Source organism: Cardiocondyla obscurior, linkage group LG15, assembly GCF_019399895.1.
Source record: "Cardiocondyla obscurior isolate alpha-2009 linkage group LG15, Cobs3.1, whole genome shotgun sequence".
Classification (NCBI taxonomy): domain Eukaryota; kingdom Metazoa; phylum Arthropoda; class Insecta; order Hymenoptera; family Formicidae; genus Cardiocondyla; species Cardiocondyla obscurior.
Window position 1 is genome coordinate 4,564,126 of NC_091878.1, and position 21,082 is coordinate 4,585,207.

General features: G+C 33.1%; 5 protein-coding genes across 5 annotated transcripts; 1 reads left to right on the top strand and 4 right to left on the bottom strand.

Annotated features, from left to right (window-relative positions):
• The first annotated feature begins 5,789 nt into the window (after positions 1-5,789).
• On the top strand, positions 5,790-7,359 carry LOC139108412 (nucleoside diphosphate kinase 6). Its single transcript, XM_070666661.1, has 4 exons — positions 5,790-5,954; positions 6,051-6,644; positions 6,754-7,057; positions 7,149-7,359. The coding sequence occupies exons 2-4, from the start codon at positions 6,567-6,569 to the stop codon at positions 7,322-7,324; spliced, it is 558 nt and encodes a 185-aa protein (XP_070522762.1). The 5' UTR covers positions 5,790-5,954; positions 6,051-6,566; the 3' UTR covers positions 7,325-7,359.
• A 114-nt stretch (positions 7,360-7,473) lies between these two features.
• On the bottom strand, positions 7,474-9,608 carry LOC139108406 (uncharacterized). The gene is made up of 5 exons (XM_070666650.1): positions 9,359-9,608; positions 8,664-9,204; positions 8,219-8,506; positions 7,983-8,119; positions 7,474-7,879 (listed from the first exon to the last, which is right to left on the bottom strand). Exons 1-5 carry the CDS (start codon positions 9,396-9,398, stop codon positions 7,719-7,721), a joined length of 1,167 nt encoding a protein of 388 aa, XP_070522751.1. The 5' UTR covers positions 9,399-9,608; the 3' UTR covers positions 7,474-7,718.
• Positions 9,609-10,726: 1,118 nt separating this feature from the next.
• LOC139108542 (uncharacterized) lies at positions 10,727-13,274 on the bottom strand. Its single transcript, XM_070666945.1, has 9 exons — positions 12,661-13,274; positions 12,480-12,593; positions 12,175-12,336; positions 11,845-12,125; positions 11,627-11,755; positions 11,436-11,526; positions 11,175-11,300; positions 10,876-11,073; positions 10,727-10,777 (listed from the first exon to the last, which is right to left on the bottom strand). Exons 1-9 carry the CDS (start codon positions 12,820-12,822, stop codon positions 10,727-10,729), a joined length of 1,314 nt encoding a protein of 437 aa, XP_070523046.1. The 5' UTR covers positions 12,823-13,274.
• Positions 13,275-13,767: 493 nt separating this feature from the next.
• On the bottom strand, positions 13,768-14,683 carry LOC139108543 (odorant receptor 43a-like). The gene is made up of 5 exons (XM_070666946.1): positions 14,586-14,683; positions 14,428-14,518; positions 14,205-14,338; positions 13,893-14,025; positions 13,768-13,824 (listed from the first exon to the last, which is right to left on the bottom strand). The coding sequence occupies exons 1-5, from the start codon at positions 14,681-14,683 to the stop codon at positions 13,768-13,770; spliced, it is 513 nt and encodes a 170-aa protein (XP_070523047.1).
• A 1,693-nt stretch (positions 14,684-16,376) lies between these two features.
• Positions 16,377-21,082, bottom strand: LOC139108410 (uncharacterized). The gene is made up of 4 exons (XM_070666659.1): positions 20,424-21,082; positions 17,680-17,799; positions 17,442-17,559; positions 16,377-17,369 (listed from the first exon to the last, which is right to left on the bottom strand). Exons 1-4 carry the CDS (start codon positions 20,643-20,645, stop codon positions 17,095-17,097), a joined length of 735 nt encoding a protein of 244 aa, XP_070522760.1. The 5' UTR covers positions 20,646-21,082; the 3' UTR covers positions 16,377-17,094.

Below are 21,082 nucleotides of genomic sequence, written 5' to 3' on the forward strand. Positions count from 1 at the left end.
CCTGTCTTCGAACACTTCTTGTTCTTTTGAATACGATTTATTTATTATACATTCGTGCGTTAATTATATTCTTTCCTTTCTATAAATGTAAAAATGATTAATTAATATAATCAAGCCAGTTCGTCGCCCGTTCTTTCCGAAAGTGCCGTTAAAATTATCGCGCGATTTATGTTTGCTCTTCGTTCTTTTTTAATTCGCTTAATGATACGCGATAGCACGTGAGACATAAATCCTATGTGCGTTGCGTTCGATTTGCACGTGAGGAATATATTATCATCTAACGTCAATCTTATCGACTCTATCGTAATGTGTTTTTCGTCTCTTTTTTTTTTTTTTTTTTTTTTTTCCTCTCGTATTATTAAACCATCGTACGACAAGGATTTTTGCTGCCATCGTTTTTCGAAAGGACCCTTGAGGCGTTTAAAGGTCCCTCTTTTGAATACCAGGTGTCTTTCTGTGACCCTTGACGGTTTCGCTTTCCTGTCACGTCAAGCCGCAAGTTCCTCCCCAAGGGACGGCTACTTTTATTCGATCAGTCAAGGATTTTTCAGTTCTCACCCCCTCCCCCCTTCCCTCCTGCCTACCTTCGTCCGGTCATTCACCTGTCTTCGCGTCTTTTATCCTACTCCTTATGAGTAAACGAATTTTGTTCCGAAGGGGGTTCAAAGAGAAACGTCCGCGTCGAAGGGAAAAGCGCAAGGACGAAATTTAATTCGCCGGCAACGCGCACGAGAGGTAGGATAGAATCTTGAGGATCGTCTGAAGCTTTACGAAGGCCGGATTAACCTTAGCTCAAAGAAAGCAAGAAATAGTGTCAGCGCCGAAAAAAAAAAATAAGAAATTGAAACGAGGCTGAAAACAGAGCGCGATGGGAAACGAGATTATTAGGATAATATTGGACACTTTATATGCAATTGGAAAATTCTTTTGAAACGTATAAAAATTCGGGTAATTATTAATACGACAGATTTATTTTTTTTTTAATTGGAAAATGTATTACAATTATATTTAACATTATTTATTAATTTCTAAAATAAAAGATATTTTTTTTTTATTTTATATTTTTTATGTTGCTCGCGAAATGTGTTTTAAGAATAAAACTTGACAAACCTCATGTTCGTTGCTAAATATCTGAGTAGCAGAGGTAGATGATTTAGATTAGCTGCATTTCTGAAGGTCTCTACACCTTCGTAGTAAGAGGTAGGAAAATGTGGAGGAAACTAATGAACGGTAGTGAGGATCGGAGTAAAGTGACCTCAAAGGAAGGGAATGAGTAAGTGGCGTTCTCAGGCTAGGGAGATGCGCCCTTCGTGAGCGAGAATTCGGGAAAGGATGGAATCTTCGGAGGCGAATCCGGCCCCCGGAGTCGTTCAGATTTAGCGGCGTGTCGGGCGGCGAATTAAGTTTCCTCGGTTTGCTCGTCGCCTCTGATTTCCGGCCACCCTCTTTACGACAACCGGCGCAACTTAGCACCCTATTGCGAGAGCTGCTGTAATGTCTACCACTAATATTAACTACTGAAATTAAGTGCCCGGAAAGGGACGCGTTGATGCGTAATAAACAGAATTAATTTAGGAATCTGAAAGAGTCATTTTACCTTCTCAATGTGAAGGAAAAAGAAAAAAAAAAGATTTTTTTTAATATGCAGAACGCAATATAATTTGACAAGAGAAATTTAGTGAAATGAATTTCAAAGCAATATTTCCGCAAATAATGAAAAACGCGCGCCGCAAAGTTTTATTTAAAAAAATAATTTTATTCTGATTGCCGGTAATTCGGCGAACTATTCAAAAACGCTTCGGGAACGATTCTTCGCAGCTGCGAGAAAACATTCCGGCGTAAGTTCGCGGGTAAAGTTACTGAGAAAGATTCGCCCATAGCGAATAAACTTCCTAAGGAGATCTACCTTTTAACTTTTGACTCCTCGACCGCTTTCTTCGGCGTAATAAATATTTGCGCGCATATTTGATGTAAAATCAAACTCTATTCCGCATATAAATATTCCGCGCGGGGAAATATATATTTTCGTGGATTTAGATGGCATTTCGAGCTAGGAGAATTGCAATTTACACATGCGATTCCTTGTAAACCCATTTAATCTAACCCAGATTCCGACGAACCTCTCCTATCGCCACTTATACACTTTGAGCTCGCTCTTCAAGCTCGTATATTTCATCGATTTCGTACTTATCCTCTGTATTCATTTCGAGCCGTTTTTCCCCCCGCATTCGCCGCGCTTTATTCCGCCAGCATCGAGGGGGCTCTTCGTTTTTTCCCTTCGGCAAGTTCTACTTTTCGGCTAACAAGCGCCAAACCGTGCAGGGCGGTGGCGATTAAAGTTGTTTTTTCGAGAGGCTGAAAGAAGTCGTCGTTTGTTGTCGTTCGCCGGCGTGTAGCCACAGAAAGGGAGTAGAGAATAAGATAAAGCCGAATAGAAGCTGGGTGAAGAGAGAGAGAGAAAAAAAAGGGTACCGAAGCGTCCCCAGAATTGGTTTAGGGCAAGAGAAAAAGGGCTAGGAAAACACGAAACACGATTCGCCGTTTTTACGGGCAATCCGCTCGTAAAACTTGCGCCGAAATTCGATTTGAAACTTTCCGCGATCTCATTTGTATTCTTTTATTCAATGAATCCGTTTGCCACCATAGCCCGGCGCGGTCAACGAGCCGGATAATCCGATGATACGTCGTGAGCATCGTTGATAACCGCGGCGATAACGTGACGAACGATTTCGTTTAAGTCTGGCCGGGTACTTTTTACGTTCCATTTGGAAATTTGCATCTAACAATAAGACTTATTAAAACGTATTGGATTCCTCGAGCCGATTAATTCTAATGCGAGATTAAAGCGGAAATCCTACTGTAACGTTTAAAAATTATTCTCCATTCGCGCAACATTTATCATCGTGATTTTTTTTTTTTTTTTTTTTTCTTCTTTTCTTTCTTTTTTCGGCTTAACGAGATTTCGTACTTTGATCGACGTTTCAGAAGAGGGCTTATAAGGGAATTAAACGTAGACGACACGATAAAACTTTTACTAATTGAAATAATCGACTCGAAAAGGTATTATCTCGCCACATCTTTGACGGCAGTCAGTTTTAATGAAAGCGATACGCTCCTCGACAGGGGGAGGGGTTAAAAAAAAGGGAAATCCAACGAGGAATGCGCGTGTTGCTTTTGTTGGTATAATTAGTGCGCAGTTGCTGTTACTGCAATTTGAGATTGACGCAGCTTACGAACGGGTAATTAATACGAACGGCAGCGCAATTATATACGCCGGTACATTAATTCGGCGTAACACTCGCGCCGACAAACCGACGGTGTAACCGGGCGAATCAATATTTTATTCGTAATTTGTCACTCGTTCGCTCATTCTCGTTACATTCGCTCGCTGTATACCCATGTACAAACACACGCGGACGTGTGCGCGATTTAACGACGAGACCGACCGCGGAGTGGGTGCAATACGCGATTACCATTCAGGCAGGAATTAGTTGCAATAAATCAATCCGAAAGGTGCGAGATTTTTCCCGATAGAACGCACAACAGCGCCCATATTTTATCGCAAAATAAAAATATAAATAAATAAATAAATAAAAAGAAGAATCGAATCGCGGGAATTTATAGATACCGAAAATCCCGAGTTTTGTCCCTACGTTATTTTTTTTATCTTAAAACTCGTGAAATTTAACCGAATTTTTTTTTTCCTTTTTTTTAATAAAACTGTAAAGACTTTTGAAAGGATATATTCAACGGACATAAAAGGTTTTGTAAATTTACACGAATAACACTTGTGAGAATTTCATTACTAATTCGGTGAATGTATAAAAGACTCATGAAATTTCGCAGGAATCACGCGTAGAGTTGCATGATTTACATAGGTGATACTTTTTCATCGGTGCAACCGACGTGACAATGACACGAGTTCGAATACGCGGTCTCGAATATATAGAAATCGTATCGCGATTTCTATATCGCGGTCGCTCAATTAAGCTCTTTCTCTCTCTGTCCCTCTCTCTCTCTCTCTTTTTCCCCTTCTCGCGAGTGGCGGCTTTGTATAAAGGGCGAATCCAGCGGGATCTAATGCTAGCGTTTCCAGGGGTAATTTATAGCCAGCCATTGTACTTCGAACGGCTCTCACTCCCCGGTATCACCGGGAATACCGGGGAACGGAAAGGCGAGAAAGAGACGGGAAGACGGAGGAGGGTGGCAACGGGATGAGCAACAGGAGGGTGAGAGGGAGGGCAGGATCGACCGTTGCAGATACACGTCTGAAGGGCTGCGGGGGCACGTGAGGACCGACGGGAGGGAAGTACGGTGGAGGGATGGGAGAACAGTGGCTGGCTTGGCTTCTACTACTAGTTCCTCGGCGGCGTTGCGTATTGTTTCTCATTCTACTTGCCTTGCCTCCTCGCTTCTTTTCCCTTTACTTCGTTTTACTTGCACGAGCGCGCACGAATGTGCATATTTGCGTACATCCGTGTACTCCTTCCGCCCACCGCGGAGTCGAGTCTTAGGTAGAAAGGAAACACAGAGCATCTCGAAGCCCTTTCGGTCGTAACGTCAGCGCGAGTTGCTTTCCTTAATTCTATTCCTCGCATCCCCGTGAAATTTACGATCGATCTAATCAAGGTAGATAGACGACGGCCGTTCGCTCGCAGCGTAAAATTGACGTAAATTTGCACGGCGTCCGAATTATAAGAAATCCTATCTAATTTACGGGTCACGCTAATTTTTTAAGGTAGGAGGATCAGTTCTCTCTCGCTTGGTTTGCTTCACGGCCAAGCGAGAGACAACGTCGGCTGGTGAAACCGGCGATTTTAAGGTTGGATTTAATTTTAATATTTCATTAATATATCGAGGCAAAGACGGTCTTCGCGATTTTCGAGATCGAGAACGACCTGGCGGAAGTACCGTTTTTGTCTGGATATACTAATTAAATATTACAATTAATTCGAACGAGAATGACGAATAGATAGGCGCGGGGTGGAGGCGGGGGAGACGGGGTGAGAGCGAGCGCGAGCCTACGTGCCGCGCGCAAGTATATTCCCCCACTACTCCCACTCTCGCTTTGTCCTTCTCCAGCGGTCGCGCGAGCACACACGTACGCCTTACGCAGCGACCGCGTGCTCGTATCGAAATTAACTAATACGTATTCGCGTTTAACGAAAACCTCGCGATACAAGAACGATCTTCTCCTCTCCATTCTTTGCGTGAGGAGAGCACGTGTGATACTCCGCGTGAGGAGAGCACGTGTGATTCTCCGTGTGAGGAGAGCACGTGTGATTCTCCGTGTGAGGAGAGCACGTGTGATTACGTCTCCTTTCCTTAAAGTGAGTAATATCCTTACGCGTGTTGCGTAAACTCGCGCAGTTTTGACTAATTATCTGGGTTTTTTGTTTGCAGGGCGAGGACGGAGTTCAGTGGGTCTGAGAGGAAGCACTCTGACGGGAAGCCTGAAGTTCTGAGAGGAGGAGGAGGCCTCGGAAAGGCATCGTGCATCGACGGAGCAACCCCGGAGGTAAGAAAAATTTTATTTTTAATTATTAATTTGATATATACCGTGTAGAAGCGCGTGCGTTCTTTTCTAAAGACTAAATAATTGTAGCATCTCTAAAATTAAATTTTATATTTCTTTTTGTTACAGATCGACGCAGCTGCATCCGCCGGTCATTAAACGAGTGTCGTCACCGCCGGTATTAATTATTTTACGAACCGTAGCCGGTTCGTCGGCCGATTCGGGAGTGCCGCTAGTTATCGCGCGCTTTTTTTACGATAATTTTTTACGGGGGTGCCGAAAAATAACGCGCGATAGTGTTCGGTAAATTTCGCGACAGTAAAATCACGGTCGGGGTATTCGCGAGTGACTTGTGCGCGGAAGGATGGCTCGTCACGTCCCATCTGAGAGGAGGAGCAGGCCCGGGACGGGCATCCTGCATCGGCGGAGCAACTTTTAAGTAAGTATAAATTTTTTAATTAAAATATTTTTTTTTTATTAATCTAATTAATTTAACTGACATGTCTAAATTAATATTTTCTTTTCTATGTTACAGGCACCGGCAGAATTCCACAACTCCGCTGATGCTCATGCAGATTGGTGAGTAGTATAACTTTTTTCTTTTCAAAACTTCGGGTGGAAAAAATTTTTTTTTAGATGGAAAAATAACATTTTACAAAATTATAAAATTTTATTTAAACGTTTAGGCGAAATATTAAATAAAAGTATTTTGCAAATAATAAAATCTAATTAACTGCCGGAATTAAATCAATGCTAGATTACTAGGATTAATTATCGCGTAATAAAATTATTAACTACGTTACCTCAATGAGTCTCTTTTTCTTTTCCTAATATAAAAACTTTGGGTGGGAAAAATGAAATGCCTGACTTGCCGCCGGTCAATTCGTACTACTAGTTCGAATCATATCGTCGATTGTGGTTCGTGGCGGACTTCAATGAAACTAAAAACTGCGAAACTAACCTCGTTAAATATGTTTATACTACACGTGCACGTGGTAACGTCGGCGACGCGTGTCTTTTTGGATTCGTAGGCGAGCTGGAAGATGTTGACATGCAGTCGAAAAGCTCTCTTCAGTTAACGCTAGCGATACTCAAGCCGCATGTCGTCAAGTCCCCGTTCGTTCTTCAGGTACAAAACTAGTCCCCGCTTTACGCGCCGCGAATTGTATAACCAGCTTTCGCGACGTGCGAACGGTATCCTCACGGTTCAATGACTAAAGTTCGCCCTGATTTTTCAGAAGATTCGCGATTTAATAATCGACAATAATTTCAAAGTCGTCAGGTCGCGCAGGGCGACGTTATCTCGCGCGGAGGCCGAGCTCTTTTACAAAGAGCACGAGAGTAAGTTCTTTTACAACCGTCTGTTGACGTTTATGTGCAGCGGCCCATCCGATATTCACGTTTTAACGCGTCACGACGCCGTAGCCAAGTGGCGGCAATTGATGGGCCCCACTAAAGTTTATCAGGCTCAATACAATGCGCAGGATACTATCAGGGGAATGTTCGGCCTTTCAGACACTAGAAACGCCACCCACGGATCTGGTAATCACTCGCAATATCGAACGTACTTTGACAGAAATTTATGTTAAAAGAAAAACTAATGACACTAAAGACACTAAATTATTCGCTCCAGATTCCAAAGAATCCGCAGAGAGGGAAATTGCGATACTCTTTAAAGACTTTAATATAAAAGAGTGGTATGAGAGCGAAGAGATATTTTACAACTTGGGAAAATTGCATTTCGATCCGGTGTCTTTTGTCCACACTGCTGATAAGACTTATATAAAAAATGAACAAGTTACAAAATAACCGTGTACCATGCTAATTTGTTAAATAAAATATTTATTATTTTTTTAATAGGAAAGTTTTCCTATTAAATCTACATACTTGCTAGCAAAATTCAGACTGTGCTTGTATGAAAATAGTTCAATGTCTATTTTTTTTTGCTTTTAGGATCCTTCTTTCTTTCGTTTTTTTTTTTTTTCTATTTTTTCTTTTATGCTAGATGTCAATCAAATCAGACAAATCAATTTTTTGTGTGTAAGTAAAATTGACTGATCCGATATGAGAAATATGTACAGTTAGTTTTGATCATTTTGCAACGACGAAATAAGATTGCATTTGTCACGTTAAATATTTTAGATTGAAACGCTGACGGACATCAATTTTTCTAAGCGTGTATACTTCCGTTTTAGTCTAAGATTTATGCATTTATCTTTACAAATACTTTTGGACGTGAAAACACTTTAATTCCTTCTTCCAACTTGTTCAGTTGCTTCTCTATTTCGATCTTACGCCTCTGCGCCCTGAGAGTATCAGTTTTTATTGGCATCATATTTAATTCTTTAACGTAATCCTGATAATCTACATTCCAGAAACACACAAGAAAAATTAAATAGTTAAATACGATTTAAAACAAATAATTTGCAGTTATTGTTAAGTGTCATTAAATTTATCAGATACACACTTTTTTTTAATAACCGTAACGTCTCCTTGCGTTCGTGGTCAGGTAAAGCCATGTGGCCATCTGGGCAATCAGACTGCAATGCTTCTATTTTAGCCTTCTGCTCCTTTTCTTGTGCTTCCTTTCTTTCTCGAAGATACCTATTGAAAATATTAAAAGAATTAATTAAACTTTTCGTATATATCTAAAAATATCTTTTAAAAAAAATAACATAGTTTGAGTTTAGTTTAGTAGCATACTTAGGCACAACTCCCATGCGATAATTCGAAGGTGGCACACCGTTATTAAGTTGCGTCATTAATTTGTTGGCAACAGAAGTGCGTTCTTTATTCAATTTGATAAAATCTATTTCTTCTTTAATCGGCGATGCGGATTCTCGTAAATTGTCCTTCCCCAAGTCTTCAGGACTATGCATGTCACCTCTGTCTGTAGGAGAATCAGCTTGTTTTTTTGAAACTTTTTTCTCTTGCTCATTTAAATCACCATTGTTCGCTACTTTATTCTGTATTATGCTTTTCGATGGATACCTATCAATGTGTTACACTTGTTAAAAGAAACAAATAAGTAAATTCTAATTTTATAAAAAAAAAAATTCTTGAACAAAATAATAAGCGAATAAAAGTAAATTAAATAACACGTGTTATTAGTATTTCTTATTTTGAATCTAATATCAAATATACTTACCGAATTATACCCTCGGAATATATACTTTCCAGTTTATCTGTATCTAAAGTCTGGATCCCCAAGCTTTTGTACTTGACAGTGCTTTGTGAGTCTAAACCTGTTACAGTATTATCGAACTTATGTATAACATTCGGATCTGATAAAATCTTTGGCTGCAATTTCTGTTGTCTCTTATGCTTGCCAGTTTTCTTTTGCTCATTTGATATATCATTATTCATTCCTAGTCCAGTAATCTTTTTCATAGCAGCAACTTGCTTTCTGTTGCACTCAAATGCATCAGTTCTATTTTGATTCTGTTCTTCGATTTCTATTTTGTCAATTGGCACTTGGTTAGTATTATTGCTCTCTTGTTTCCTTCTGTCTCGGAAACTTGTGACTACTTTTGCAGGTATGTTTTGATACTTGTCCGTACTTTTACTCAGACGCTTGCTCAGCTGCAACTTTTGCATCTCGTCCACCTCTTTGTTAGCTTGAAAGCACTGCTCCATTCGTCGGAGACTTCGCACGTTCTCCTGAATAAAATTCTTCCTTCTAATCGGCTCTGACAAACAAGCAAATAAAATATTCAGTGTAGTTATCTCTCATGCACACCAAATGTAATTATTATTATTTTTTGTGGCGCGTATAAAAAATATAATTTATTCACTTGGACGCTCGAACGATTGTTTAATAAAAGATGTAATAATGTTACTTACTGGGGTCGGGAAAAATGCCTTTCAACGTCGTTACCTTCATCTTCCCGGTGCGAGCGATATCTGCCAATGTAATATGCTCTGCTACATTTATAATTTACATTGCGGGAGAAAGACAACGTTACGAGACATTTGATTAAATGTCTCCTTACCGCATAATTTTCGGTTCGCGCACACGTCGCTTTCCTACCGCGTTACCACATAAACAATTTTGTTTACATGTCGGATGATAGTTACGCATAACCTCTCTGTCAAACACACCAGTGTAGCCAACATTCAACGTAAGATAACGAAATTATTTTTATCAGCAGACGATCGCGGCAAGTAACTTTGTTTTTTAATTATATTATTTATGGTTTTTTTTTTAATTTCTCTTCTGCTACAATTATTTTAATTTATTAAAAAAAAAATTGTTTTATGTCCAATCTGTGTTTCTACAAACATTTTACGTTGACTGCCGGCTAGTTAATATTTATTTTATAATTAATTGTAAAATTTGTAGTTAAATAAGTGATAAAGTTAGAAACTCTGGAAAAGATTATTTACCATAATAATTAACATTGAAAAATGAAAAAAAAGATATTTAACTACGATTTTTATTTTCCGTAAAATTCCCACGAAGTGGTTTTAGAAACAAAACACGCGCAAGCGTGGTCTTTATAGTTACCTTTTTCCGGTCCCACACTTTTACATGCCTCAGTTTCGCTCGCACGCTCGTCGGAGGCGTTTGTTACTTGAGAGGAAATAATCGATAGGTCCGAAGTATTGACACTCGAGCCACTGAAACTTTTACTAGTAAAGGTACACAACAGATTCTACCTAAACACTATTTTAATTTAACAAAAGACTTCAATTTTTATACGACATATTACTGAACGCACTTTATACATATTTTCACTTTTGATGTTTCGTAACTTTTTTTAAAGCAAAAGTCACCCTGACACTTTTTTTTTTTCTATCTCGTAATATTTCAAATGCTGTCGTACGTGTGTAGAAATTTAAAAGAAATTACGTAGGTGTATTTTTTATTTTTATTTGCAAATTTAACTATTTAGTTTAATTTTAATTAAGAAAATGAAAAAAGAAGCAGATGATCAGATATATATTTTGCGATTACTAATTTATTTATTAACTTCAGGCCACATCTACACCAATTAATTATTTTTTTTTATATATTATTACAAACTCAATCGTTGCTTAATTTACGTAATACCATGTATCGTATTTCTCAACTCGACAATCTTCAGAATTTATTTCTACTCGTTCAATCCAAAAATTATGCCTCTGTGATTGCAACGGTGATACTACGTCTTTATAATTAATTACCATACGTTATTTTCGTAATAGTTTTATATAACGTATTTTGTATCACTAATTTATAGATCGAAGAACTACGCAATATGATATCGCGGTACTGAGCACCTGTAACAGACAGGCCGTTTTACTTTTTTCTAAAATATTTCCACATTATGTTTAATCCGTAAATATAAAATATATGAATATATGGATATGATTTTTACCATAGCTGCGTTTTCTATCGATCCGGTGATTAATCCTCCGCAAAAACTCACAGAGAACGTCTTATTGCTCCTTAGCATAATGAAAACTATCATTTTCTGTATTTGCAACGGTGCCATGTACCATTGAATGTCGTACCTGCGTCGAAACAGAAAGACAAAGAAATTAACGTTACTTCTTACGACATACGCATTTGTTTTTCAATTAAACAGCAATGCTTAGTATTATAATATTATTATTCCGTAGAACGGATATGTAAAATCTTGTTATCTGAATGCCTTTCGTACGTTGTGACGTATACGTCATTATTGTGGTTTACAACTTCTTCCGAAATCCAGTTGCATACTAATGTATATATGATTACTGTCAAAGTAAACAATACTGTTAAGATAATCTCCAAAACACTTTTAAATTCAAACGATACTAACTAAAAATAAAAAAAACACACACACACATTTGAATTAAAAAAAATAATTGACGAAGCCTATCTATAGTAACGTAATAGTAAATTGCTCTCATTATTTATAATTGTTTCTAGAAACAGAAATCAGTCCGTACTTACGCGAAATAAATTCAGACTTATAAAAAGTATTCCTGCAGTTACCAGAAATAAATACATTACTCCGAAACCTGATGCCATCAAGTTAAAATACCTTTAATAAAGTAAAGGAAAAGTGTTTTACATATATATTTGTCACCGGCGTTATATGTCAATTATCGCAAATTGCATAAATACGAACTCCACGGCTTTACACTGCATGTCCAAAGCATAACTTAGCCCCTTGCAAATCAAATCCACATTCCGCAAGTTTTCCTTTTGCTGGCCCGAGATTCTCGAGAGCATTGTTACTCGTGTGAAGCGATAACTGCAAGCAGATTCTTCTATTATAATTATACATAGATTAATTAATTAATTTTTTTTTCTTTTTTTTTTTTAATATTTACACGTATTTCGGTGTGTGGCCTCTCACCTAGCAATTTTGAACATTCCGCATACACATTGTAGATACATGATCAGGAATGTTCCAAGTCCTACTAGTGCGCAATATCCTATGAAGATGCATGCGTTCATATGGAACAATATCAAATAGTCGTATTTTTCCTGATCGACGAAGTATACGATACTAAATGGTATCGTAAGACGTGACCGAGTACCGTTTCCGATGAAGACGATATCAAAAATGTTCGGCCAAAATGAATAGAAAAATATAACGAGTATTCCAATTATGCTTATCGCTGAGGAACGTTTAAAAGATTATATATGATAAGTAAATTTGTTATAAATTTGGTAATTTGCTCACGAACGTAACGTGGAGTTTGTGCGATATCAAAATAATTGCCTTACACGTTAACGTAATAGTGTAAAGTTTCGCGTAACTACCGTATCGTTTTATAATACTAATTTCATTCTTGTCAGTTAGCTCGTTGTACAAATGCTGCACTTTCTCCAACATATATTTCACCTGTTGTTTTAACAAGAGTTCATGGCGTTGCTCGAAAGAAATTATATTTATATTGTATTGAAATCTATTGTGGAAATATTCGCTCACATGTATGAATAAAATATTTAATAACGATAGGTAATAATAATCTGTTTTTTACTTACGGGCTTATTATTAACGATAAATGCAACAAGTTTAATTGAAAATAAAATATACATTAATATCGAAGAGAACAAATTGATGAGAGCATCCACAGAGCATTTTAAAATCATCAAAAGCTGCATGAAGTATTATAACGAATTTGATTAAAATCCCTGTTTGTTTTATTAAAATTAATTTATTTACCTGAAGTACAATAAAAGTGGCCATAATTCCAACACATAATATTAAATAAAGTTTAGTGAGTTTAGACTGTTGATAAGGCCACAGACCGATCGCAAGTAATATAAATCGGTTCAATCTGATCTGCAAACAGTCTACGCAGATCATTTCTTCTTTGTTGTGCATTGAAATGCAATGGGCGAAGAAGAAATTAATTTACTCGGGTTTCTTTCTTCCTTCAGTTAAATTTTCTCGTAATTCTTTTTTTAGTTTCTTATTTTTATGCAATTTGCCTAATTCGACATACGTTTGAAAAATAACTAAAATAATGCCGTAGGATCAAAACACTTGACAAAACTGCCAATTTACGCTGGCTATTTGCACTTTTATCAGAAATTGCACGCTCCAATCGATCGATTTGAATGTGCTAATAATAAAAGAAAGAACACAGATGCTTTTTTCCCCATGGAGTAATACTTTGTAAAAGAGTTAGAAACATAATACACTGCGCAGGTGTCGTTTGATATTTTTTTTCGTAATAATGTTACGTTCCTTAGTTTAGTGCTTCTCGTGTCACGTTGGATTTCGTTTCAATTGTATCACAAAGATACAACTTTTGTAACGTGAAATTCTACGTGATCAATATATCGCTGGTAAACATATTTTTTTTTTTTTATAATTTTTATTTAAGTACTTATATTCCTGAACGGCGTTTTATTTTTTGTTTTATTTGCCGATTCTGCAGTTTTATTTCTCATTTTGTTTGACTTTAGCAAGTAAATCGTATGTTAAGTCTATTTTAATAACTTCTCTTTTAAACTCAAAATAGTATAACGTGGAAGAAAACAAAAAATGTTTTTATTAATGATTTTTTTTTAGTGATAATTAATTTTAATAACAAATTGTGTGGTGTATTTTTTTTTATTTTTCTAGAGTATTAACATACACATATATTATTAGTAATACACAAAATTAAAAAGTGATTACATCGCATATAATACTGTTAATAATTTTTTATTTTACATTTAACTTTGTTAATTCAATTATATTTTTCTTTTATCTTAATTTTTTTATTATAAAAAACTAAAATTAATAGTTACATGTAAAGTTTGATTTAATTAATGTTGGTTATTAATTTTGACTTACGGCATAAAGAAAGAGAAAGTAAGATACTGAAGAACTTATAAACTGTAACAAAATAGCATTAAAAAATTTTTTGTTTAATACGATTCATGTGGAGCGTAATATATTTTTACCATAGCAATTGTTTCTAAAGTTCCATGTATCAAACCGTAAAAATTCACAACATAATCTTTAGTACCTCTTTGCAACAGAAACAGTAACGTTTTTTGTATACGGAGGGGTGCTAAATACCAAGGAACGTAATATCTATAAAATAAAAAGATAACGAGTAAAGTAACATACGAGACACTTATACAAATTTTTTTATGTATATTACTTATGGTCATTTTTTGTTTTGATATTTAGTTGAAGTTCAAGTAAGATCTCTAAAAACAGAAAAAAAAAATTAATTTTATATTATAATATTGTAAAAAAATATATCTTACACAGTAGTAAATATATGATTATTATGATCTTTAATTTCGGTTGCCAAGTGGCCATTTAATATCATCACAAAATACATAATAAACACCAATATAAAGGAAACAAGCTTTTCGCCAATACTATCAGAAATGGCAATCTAAAAAGGAAATAACGGCACGTATAGCATAGATACAAAATTCTAAAAAAAAAACTTTTGAAGAAAGTTTAACGAAAATTACATCTTACTTTAACAAGACTAGCACTTAAGGAAAATATACCACCAAATATTATAACCAGGAAATGTTTTTGCATAGCTTTTAATATAAATTCACTGACTCTTTAGGAATAAAAAAAATATATAATATTATTTTAAGTAGATATTTCAGATTTATATACATACTAACCCTACAGCTTTTCGATGAATATCAACTGCACATATTATTCCTTCACAAATTCTATTTAATTTTTCTTTGCTGATATTTTGTTGTATATTTATCGCCATTGCGTTTTCAATGCGGTAACTGTGAAAAAAATTGTTGATGATTTTTCAGCCTTTTTAATTTAATCTGATTTATTACATTTTATATGTAAAATAAACGCTTTTATTTAATTATACCTAGCGATGCTAAGCATTCCACATATATATTTTACAGTCATTATTATTATCGTGGAAAACGTTAATATTATCATTAATGATACACATAGAGATACATAAGTATGTAAAAGAATTAAATAGAAATAGTTGTCCTGATTAATGAAATATTCTGTTTCAATTGGTATTATTTGGTATAATCGGGAACTGTTTATTGGTGAAAATATACCAACAATACGCGGCCACATCGGCAATATGCATATAACAGAAAAGCCACACATAATTAATGCTGATAAAAATGTATAGAAATATTAATGTGATTTGTCAAATTGGAATAACACTTTTTAAAACGATATCTTACTTGTAAAAATAGTCATATAGAATTTCGCTTTATTGCAGTATTTCTCTATGATAGCAATTTCGTCTGGGTTTTTTAATTCATCACAAATACGTTCAAGTGTGTCTATTAATGTTTTTATCTGTTGCAAAATAATATTTCATATTATCTGATTTTATAAAATAGTAAAGTACAAGTTCTGTAAAAAAAAAATGTTATATCGACGCAATGTCTAGAAGAAAATTAAACAAACTTCCAACTTACGTTATCGGTATTCAACCAGAACGCATTATATGCAATTAAAATGCAAATAAATATGCATGCAGAAGATACAACTTTGATAATGAAATCCATTGTGCAGTCTCTCGTCAATAATGTTGTAAACTGGAAGCAATGCGTTTATTTAAATAAATATTAAAAGATTCGTTAAAACGTTATTTCTTAAAACTATGTATAAACTATAATTTGTACTTAACTGTTGTGAAACTACAAATTTTAATTTTCAAATATTTTATAATACGTTCGTTAGTTATTGTTTAATTATATTTTTTTATACAATTCAAGTAGTAATGTAATTTTTTTTTTAAGTTTTATATACGGAAAATTTTATTTATTATTTTTCTTTTATATATATTTTTTTATGAAGAAACAAAATACGTTAAAAAATGTTGAACACTTAAAAGTGTTTTTGTCGACGGTTTTTAAAAAATAATAATTTTAATCATAAATCTGATTTTGATTGTTAACTTTATTTATAGTACTAATATTTATATTACTAATAATACATTTAAAACTATGAAGTATTGACATTTTGTGAGGCATCGTTAACAATTCTTAATCTTATTTTTAGTTTTATTAATTATATTGTGTTACTTTTTTTTCAATTCTAATTGTTTCTTTATGAAAAACTGCAAGTTTGATAGATACATTTAAACTTTTTGTTACAATAATGACAGTCACCAATATTGCCGTGTGGAATAAAGAAAGGTAAAGTAAGATACCGAAGTATATATTAGCTGTAATAAATTTGCATTAAAATTATTTTTTTGTTTTTACACGATCCATGTTAAATCTCATATACAATTTTTACCGTAGCAACAGTTTGTAAAGATCCTTGAACCAAACCGCATATATTTATAAAATACTCTTTGGTACCTCTTTGCAACAGAAACAGTAACATTTTTTGTATGTGTAAGGGTGCTAAATACCAAGAAACGTCATATCTATAAAATGCAAAGATAACGATGAAATTAATATACGAAATACTTTTATACAAATAATCATTTTTTGTTTTTATATTTATTTGAACTTTATGTAAGATCTCTAAAAACAGAAAAAAAAATTAATTTTATATTATAATATTGTAAAAAAATATATCTTACACAGTAGTAAATATATGATTATTATGATCTTTAATTTCGGTTCCCAAGTAGCCATTTAATATCAACGCAAAATACATAATAAACACCAATATAAAGGAAACAAGCCTTTCGCCAATACTATCTGAAAAGGCAATCTAAAAAGGAAAAAACGGCACGTATAGCATAGATACAAATTTGTTCGTTAATTTTAATGTTCTAAAAATACAAATTTGGAAAAAAAGTTTCACGAAAGTTACAACTTACTTTTGCAAGACTGGTGCTTAAGGAAATCATACCAAAAAATAACAGACATAAACTAGATTTTTGCAAAAATTTTACAAAAAAATCACAGGATCTTTAAAAATAAAAACAATTATTAATATTATTTTAAGTAGATATTTCAGATTTATGCACATACTAACTCAATAGCTTTGCGATGAATATCAATTGCACATATTATTCCTTTACGAATTCTAATTAATTTTTCTTTGCTGACATTTTTTTGTATATTTATCGCCATTGCGTTTTCAATGCGGTAACTGTGAAAAAATTGTTGATGATTTCTCAGCCTTTCTAATTTAATCTGATTTATTACATTCTATATGTAAAATAAACGTTTTTATTTAATTATACCTAGCGATGCTAAGCATTCCACATGTATATTTCATAATCATTATTGTTATCGCGCATAACGCTACCATTGTCATTCCTGCCATACATATAGACGCATTTGCATGTAAAAGAATTAAATAGAAATAGTTGTCCTGATTAATGAAATATTCTGTTTCGATTGGTATTATTTGGTATGATTGGGAACTGTTTATTGGTAAAAATACACCGACAATACGCGGCAACATCGGCAACATGCATATGACAAATATGCCACATCCAGTTAATGCTGATAAAAATGTATAGAAATGTTAATGTGACTTGTCAAATTGGAATAACACTTTTTAAAACGATGTCTTACTTGTAAAAATGGTCGTAAAGAATTTCGCTTTATTGCTGTATTTGTCTATGATAGCAATTTCGTCCAAGTTTTTTAGTTGGTCATAAGATTGTTGAAATGAATTTATTAACGATCTCATCTGTTGCAAAATAATATTTAACGTCAATTGATTTTATGAAATAGTAAAGTGTAAGTTTTGTAAAAAAATTTTCTTATCGATACAGTGCCTGAAAGAAAGTGAAACACACTTTCAACTTACATTGTCGGCATTAAACCAAAAGGCATTATATGGAATTAAAATGGAACTAAGTACGCATGCAGAAGATATAACCTTGATAACGAAATCCGTTGTGCAATCTTTCATTAATAACGTTGTTAACTGGAAGTAATGCGTTTATTTTACGTTAACTGGAAGTAATACGTTTATTATACGATGTATAAACTTTCATTTGTACCTATTTGTTATGAAACTATATATTTTAATTTTCAAAATTTAATACGTCTTAAAGTAGTGTTGTAATTCTTTTTTTTTTTAGTTTTGTATGTAAAATTTTAATTTAATTGTTATTATTTTTTTATACTTTTCTATAAAAAGAATATATGTTTTAAATTATTGAACACATAAAAAACATTTTTGTTGACGCTTCTTCGAAAATAATAATTTTAATCATAAATTTTTTTGTAGATGCATTTTTGGAAAGTGACAATATCAAGAAAAAATTTTGTTATTTAGTTTTATTAACTTTTTTATTAACTTATTTCACTAATATTTATATTCCCAATAATTCACACAAAACTATGAAGTACTGGCATTACGTATAACATTGCTAATTATTTTTTATTTTACTTTTAATTTTATTAATTATATTACATGACGTATTTTTCCTTCGATCCTAATTTTTTTTTTTATGAAACTGCAGGTTTGATAAATGCACGTTAACTTTTGGTTACATTAATATCGGTTGTTAATTTTGCCGTGTGGCACGAAGAAAGGTAAAGTAAGATATTGAAGTACTTATGAGCTGTAACAAAATAGCATTAAAAATTTTTTTGTTTGGCACAATTTACGTGGAATGTAATAAATGTTTTTACCGTAGCGGCATTTTCGAAAGATCCTTCAATCAAACCGTACAGAGTTAAACTAAAAATTTTAGTACCTCTTTGCAACAGAAACAGTACCGTTTTTTGTATGCGTAGAGGTGCTAAGTACCAAGGTACGGTATATCTATAAAATTATAAATAATGACTAAATTAATATATGAGATACTTTTATATAAATTTATAATTTAGTCATATTTTATTATAATTTTTTGTTTTGATATTTCTTTCAACTTCAAGTAAGATTTTTCAGAATAATAAAAAAGGAAAAGTGATTCTTTTATTATTACATTGTTGAAAAATGTATCTTACACAGTAATAAATATGCGATTATTCTCATCTGTAATTTCTTGTGCCAAGCTATTACCTAAAAGTATGGCTGCGTATATACCAAACACTAATATAATATGAGTACATTGTTCTTCAATATTATCACTAATAACAATCTAAAGAGGAAAAAATGGCACATACAGCATAAATACAGATTTGTCTGTTAATTTTTGAAGTTATAAAAAGCACGTTTTGAAACATATTTATCGAAAGCCACTTACTTTAGTAAGACTGGTGATTAAGGAAATCATACCAAACATAATTAAAACGAGCGTTGGTATTTCTATACTTTTAAGAATGTTTAGAATGTTCCTTTAAAAATAAAAAAAAAATTAATAATATTTTAAGTAGATAATTTATATGTACATACTAACTCTATAGCTGTGCAATGAATATTAACCGCACATATTATCTCTTTATGAATTTTAATAATTTTTGTTTTGCTGATATTTTGTTGTATATTTCTCGATATTGCGTTTTCAATGCGATAACTATAAATAAAATTAATAATGATGTCTCAGTCTATTTAGATTTAATTTGATAGATATACTGCATTTTATATGTAAGATAAACGCTTTTATTTAATTATACCTGGCGATATTAAACATTCCGCATGTATATTTCAAAATCTTAATTATCATCGCGGATATCGCGATTACTATAATGTCTGCCACACCCATAGACACATTTGAATGTAACAGAATAATATAGAAATATTTATCTGGATTAATAAAATATTCTGTTTCGATTACTAGGTGTCGTCGGGAACTGTTTATTGGTAAAAATATATTTACAACCTGAGGCCATATCGGGAATATCCACACGAAAAATAGGCCACACACGGCACATGCTGATAAAAATATATAGAAATGTTAATGTGATTTGTCAAATTGGAATGATACTTTTTAATCATTGTCTTACTTGTAAATATATTTATATACGTATTTGCTGTATTGCTATATTTTTCTATGATAGCAATTTCGTCTGGGTTTTTTAGTTGGTCATAAGTATGTTGAAGTGTGTTCATTAACGATCTTATCTGTTGCAAAATAATGTTTTACATCGTCTGATTTTATGAAATAGTAAAATGTAAGTTTTGTAAAAAAAATTTTATTATCGATACAGTGTCTAGAAGTGAAAGGCAAACTTTTTAACTTACATTATCGGTTTGCAACCATGTAACACAATATATACTTAAAACGGCAATAAATAAACATGCATCAGATACAATCTTAATAATGAAGTCTATTGTACAATCTCTCGTCAGTAATGTTGTAAACTAAAAGTCATGCGTTTATTAAAAAAAAATAAAAAAAATAACAAAAAGAAATTTGTTATTTTTTAATGTGATTTATAAACTCGGATTTCTACTTATTTTTAGTTGTTTTAAAAATTAAAATAAATAGTTTCACCTCTTTATAACATATTTGTAATTTAATTATATTTTTTCTGATTTCAAATTACAATGTAATTATAAAAAATTAAACTTGGTTAAACGCAACGCATTTAATAAGAACATTTTTACTTTTCTGTTATTATTTTAATTGCATAATAAGAATAATTATGAGAACGTACCTGAAATATAATGTAACTTAATATAATGCTAAATATTGTTATAACTTGAACTTGAGAAAATTTTGAATTTTGATAAGGCCATATACCAATCGCGAGCATTATATATCGATTGAATTTAAAATATCGTGAGATGATAGAGACCATCTCTGCCAGAGCGAAGGTATACTTTATAGTAAGAAAAAAGGAATAGCCGTTTATATTGATCTCTTGATTTAGAAACATTAAGTTCTTAATAAAAACAATTTTCTAACTAAATACGAAATAGAACCAAATAGCATCCTACTAAAATATTTATGCTATAACATCGTTCTTTAGATGATAACGCGTACGCGGACTATCGATTTCATATCGGAAAGAAATTTAGAAGACATTAGTATTTCGCAGAGAGATATTTACGTGCAAAGACTTTTATTAAAAGTCGCGCAGACGTACTTGACGTAGGAACGCATTGTAAATTTCAGTCGGGCACACGATTTCATTAAGAACGTTTGTATCCTTAGAATTTTTACCCAATAGAATATATTAGATGTAAGTAATTTTATTAATAATACTTTTTTTATTTATGGAAATTGTACTTACGGGATTATTATTTTATTTTATTTTATTTTTTATTTTTTCTTTCCTTTTCATTTTATACGTAAATATTTTACTGAATTTAC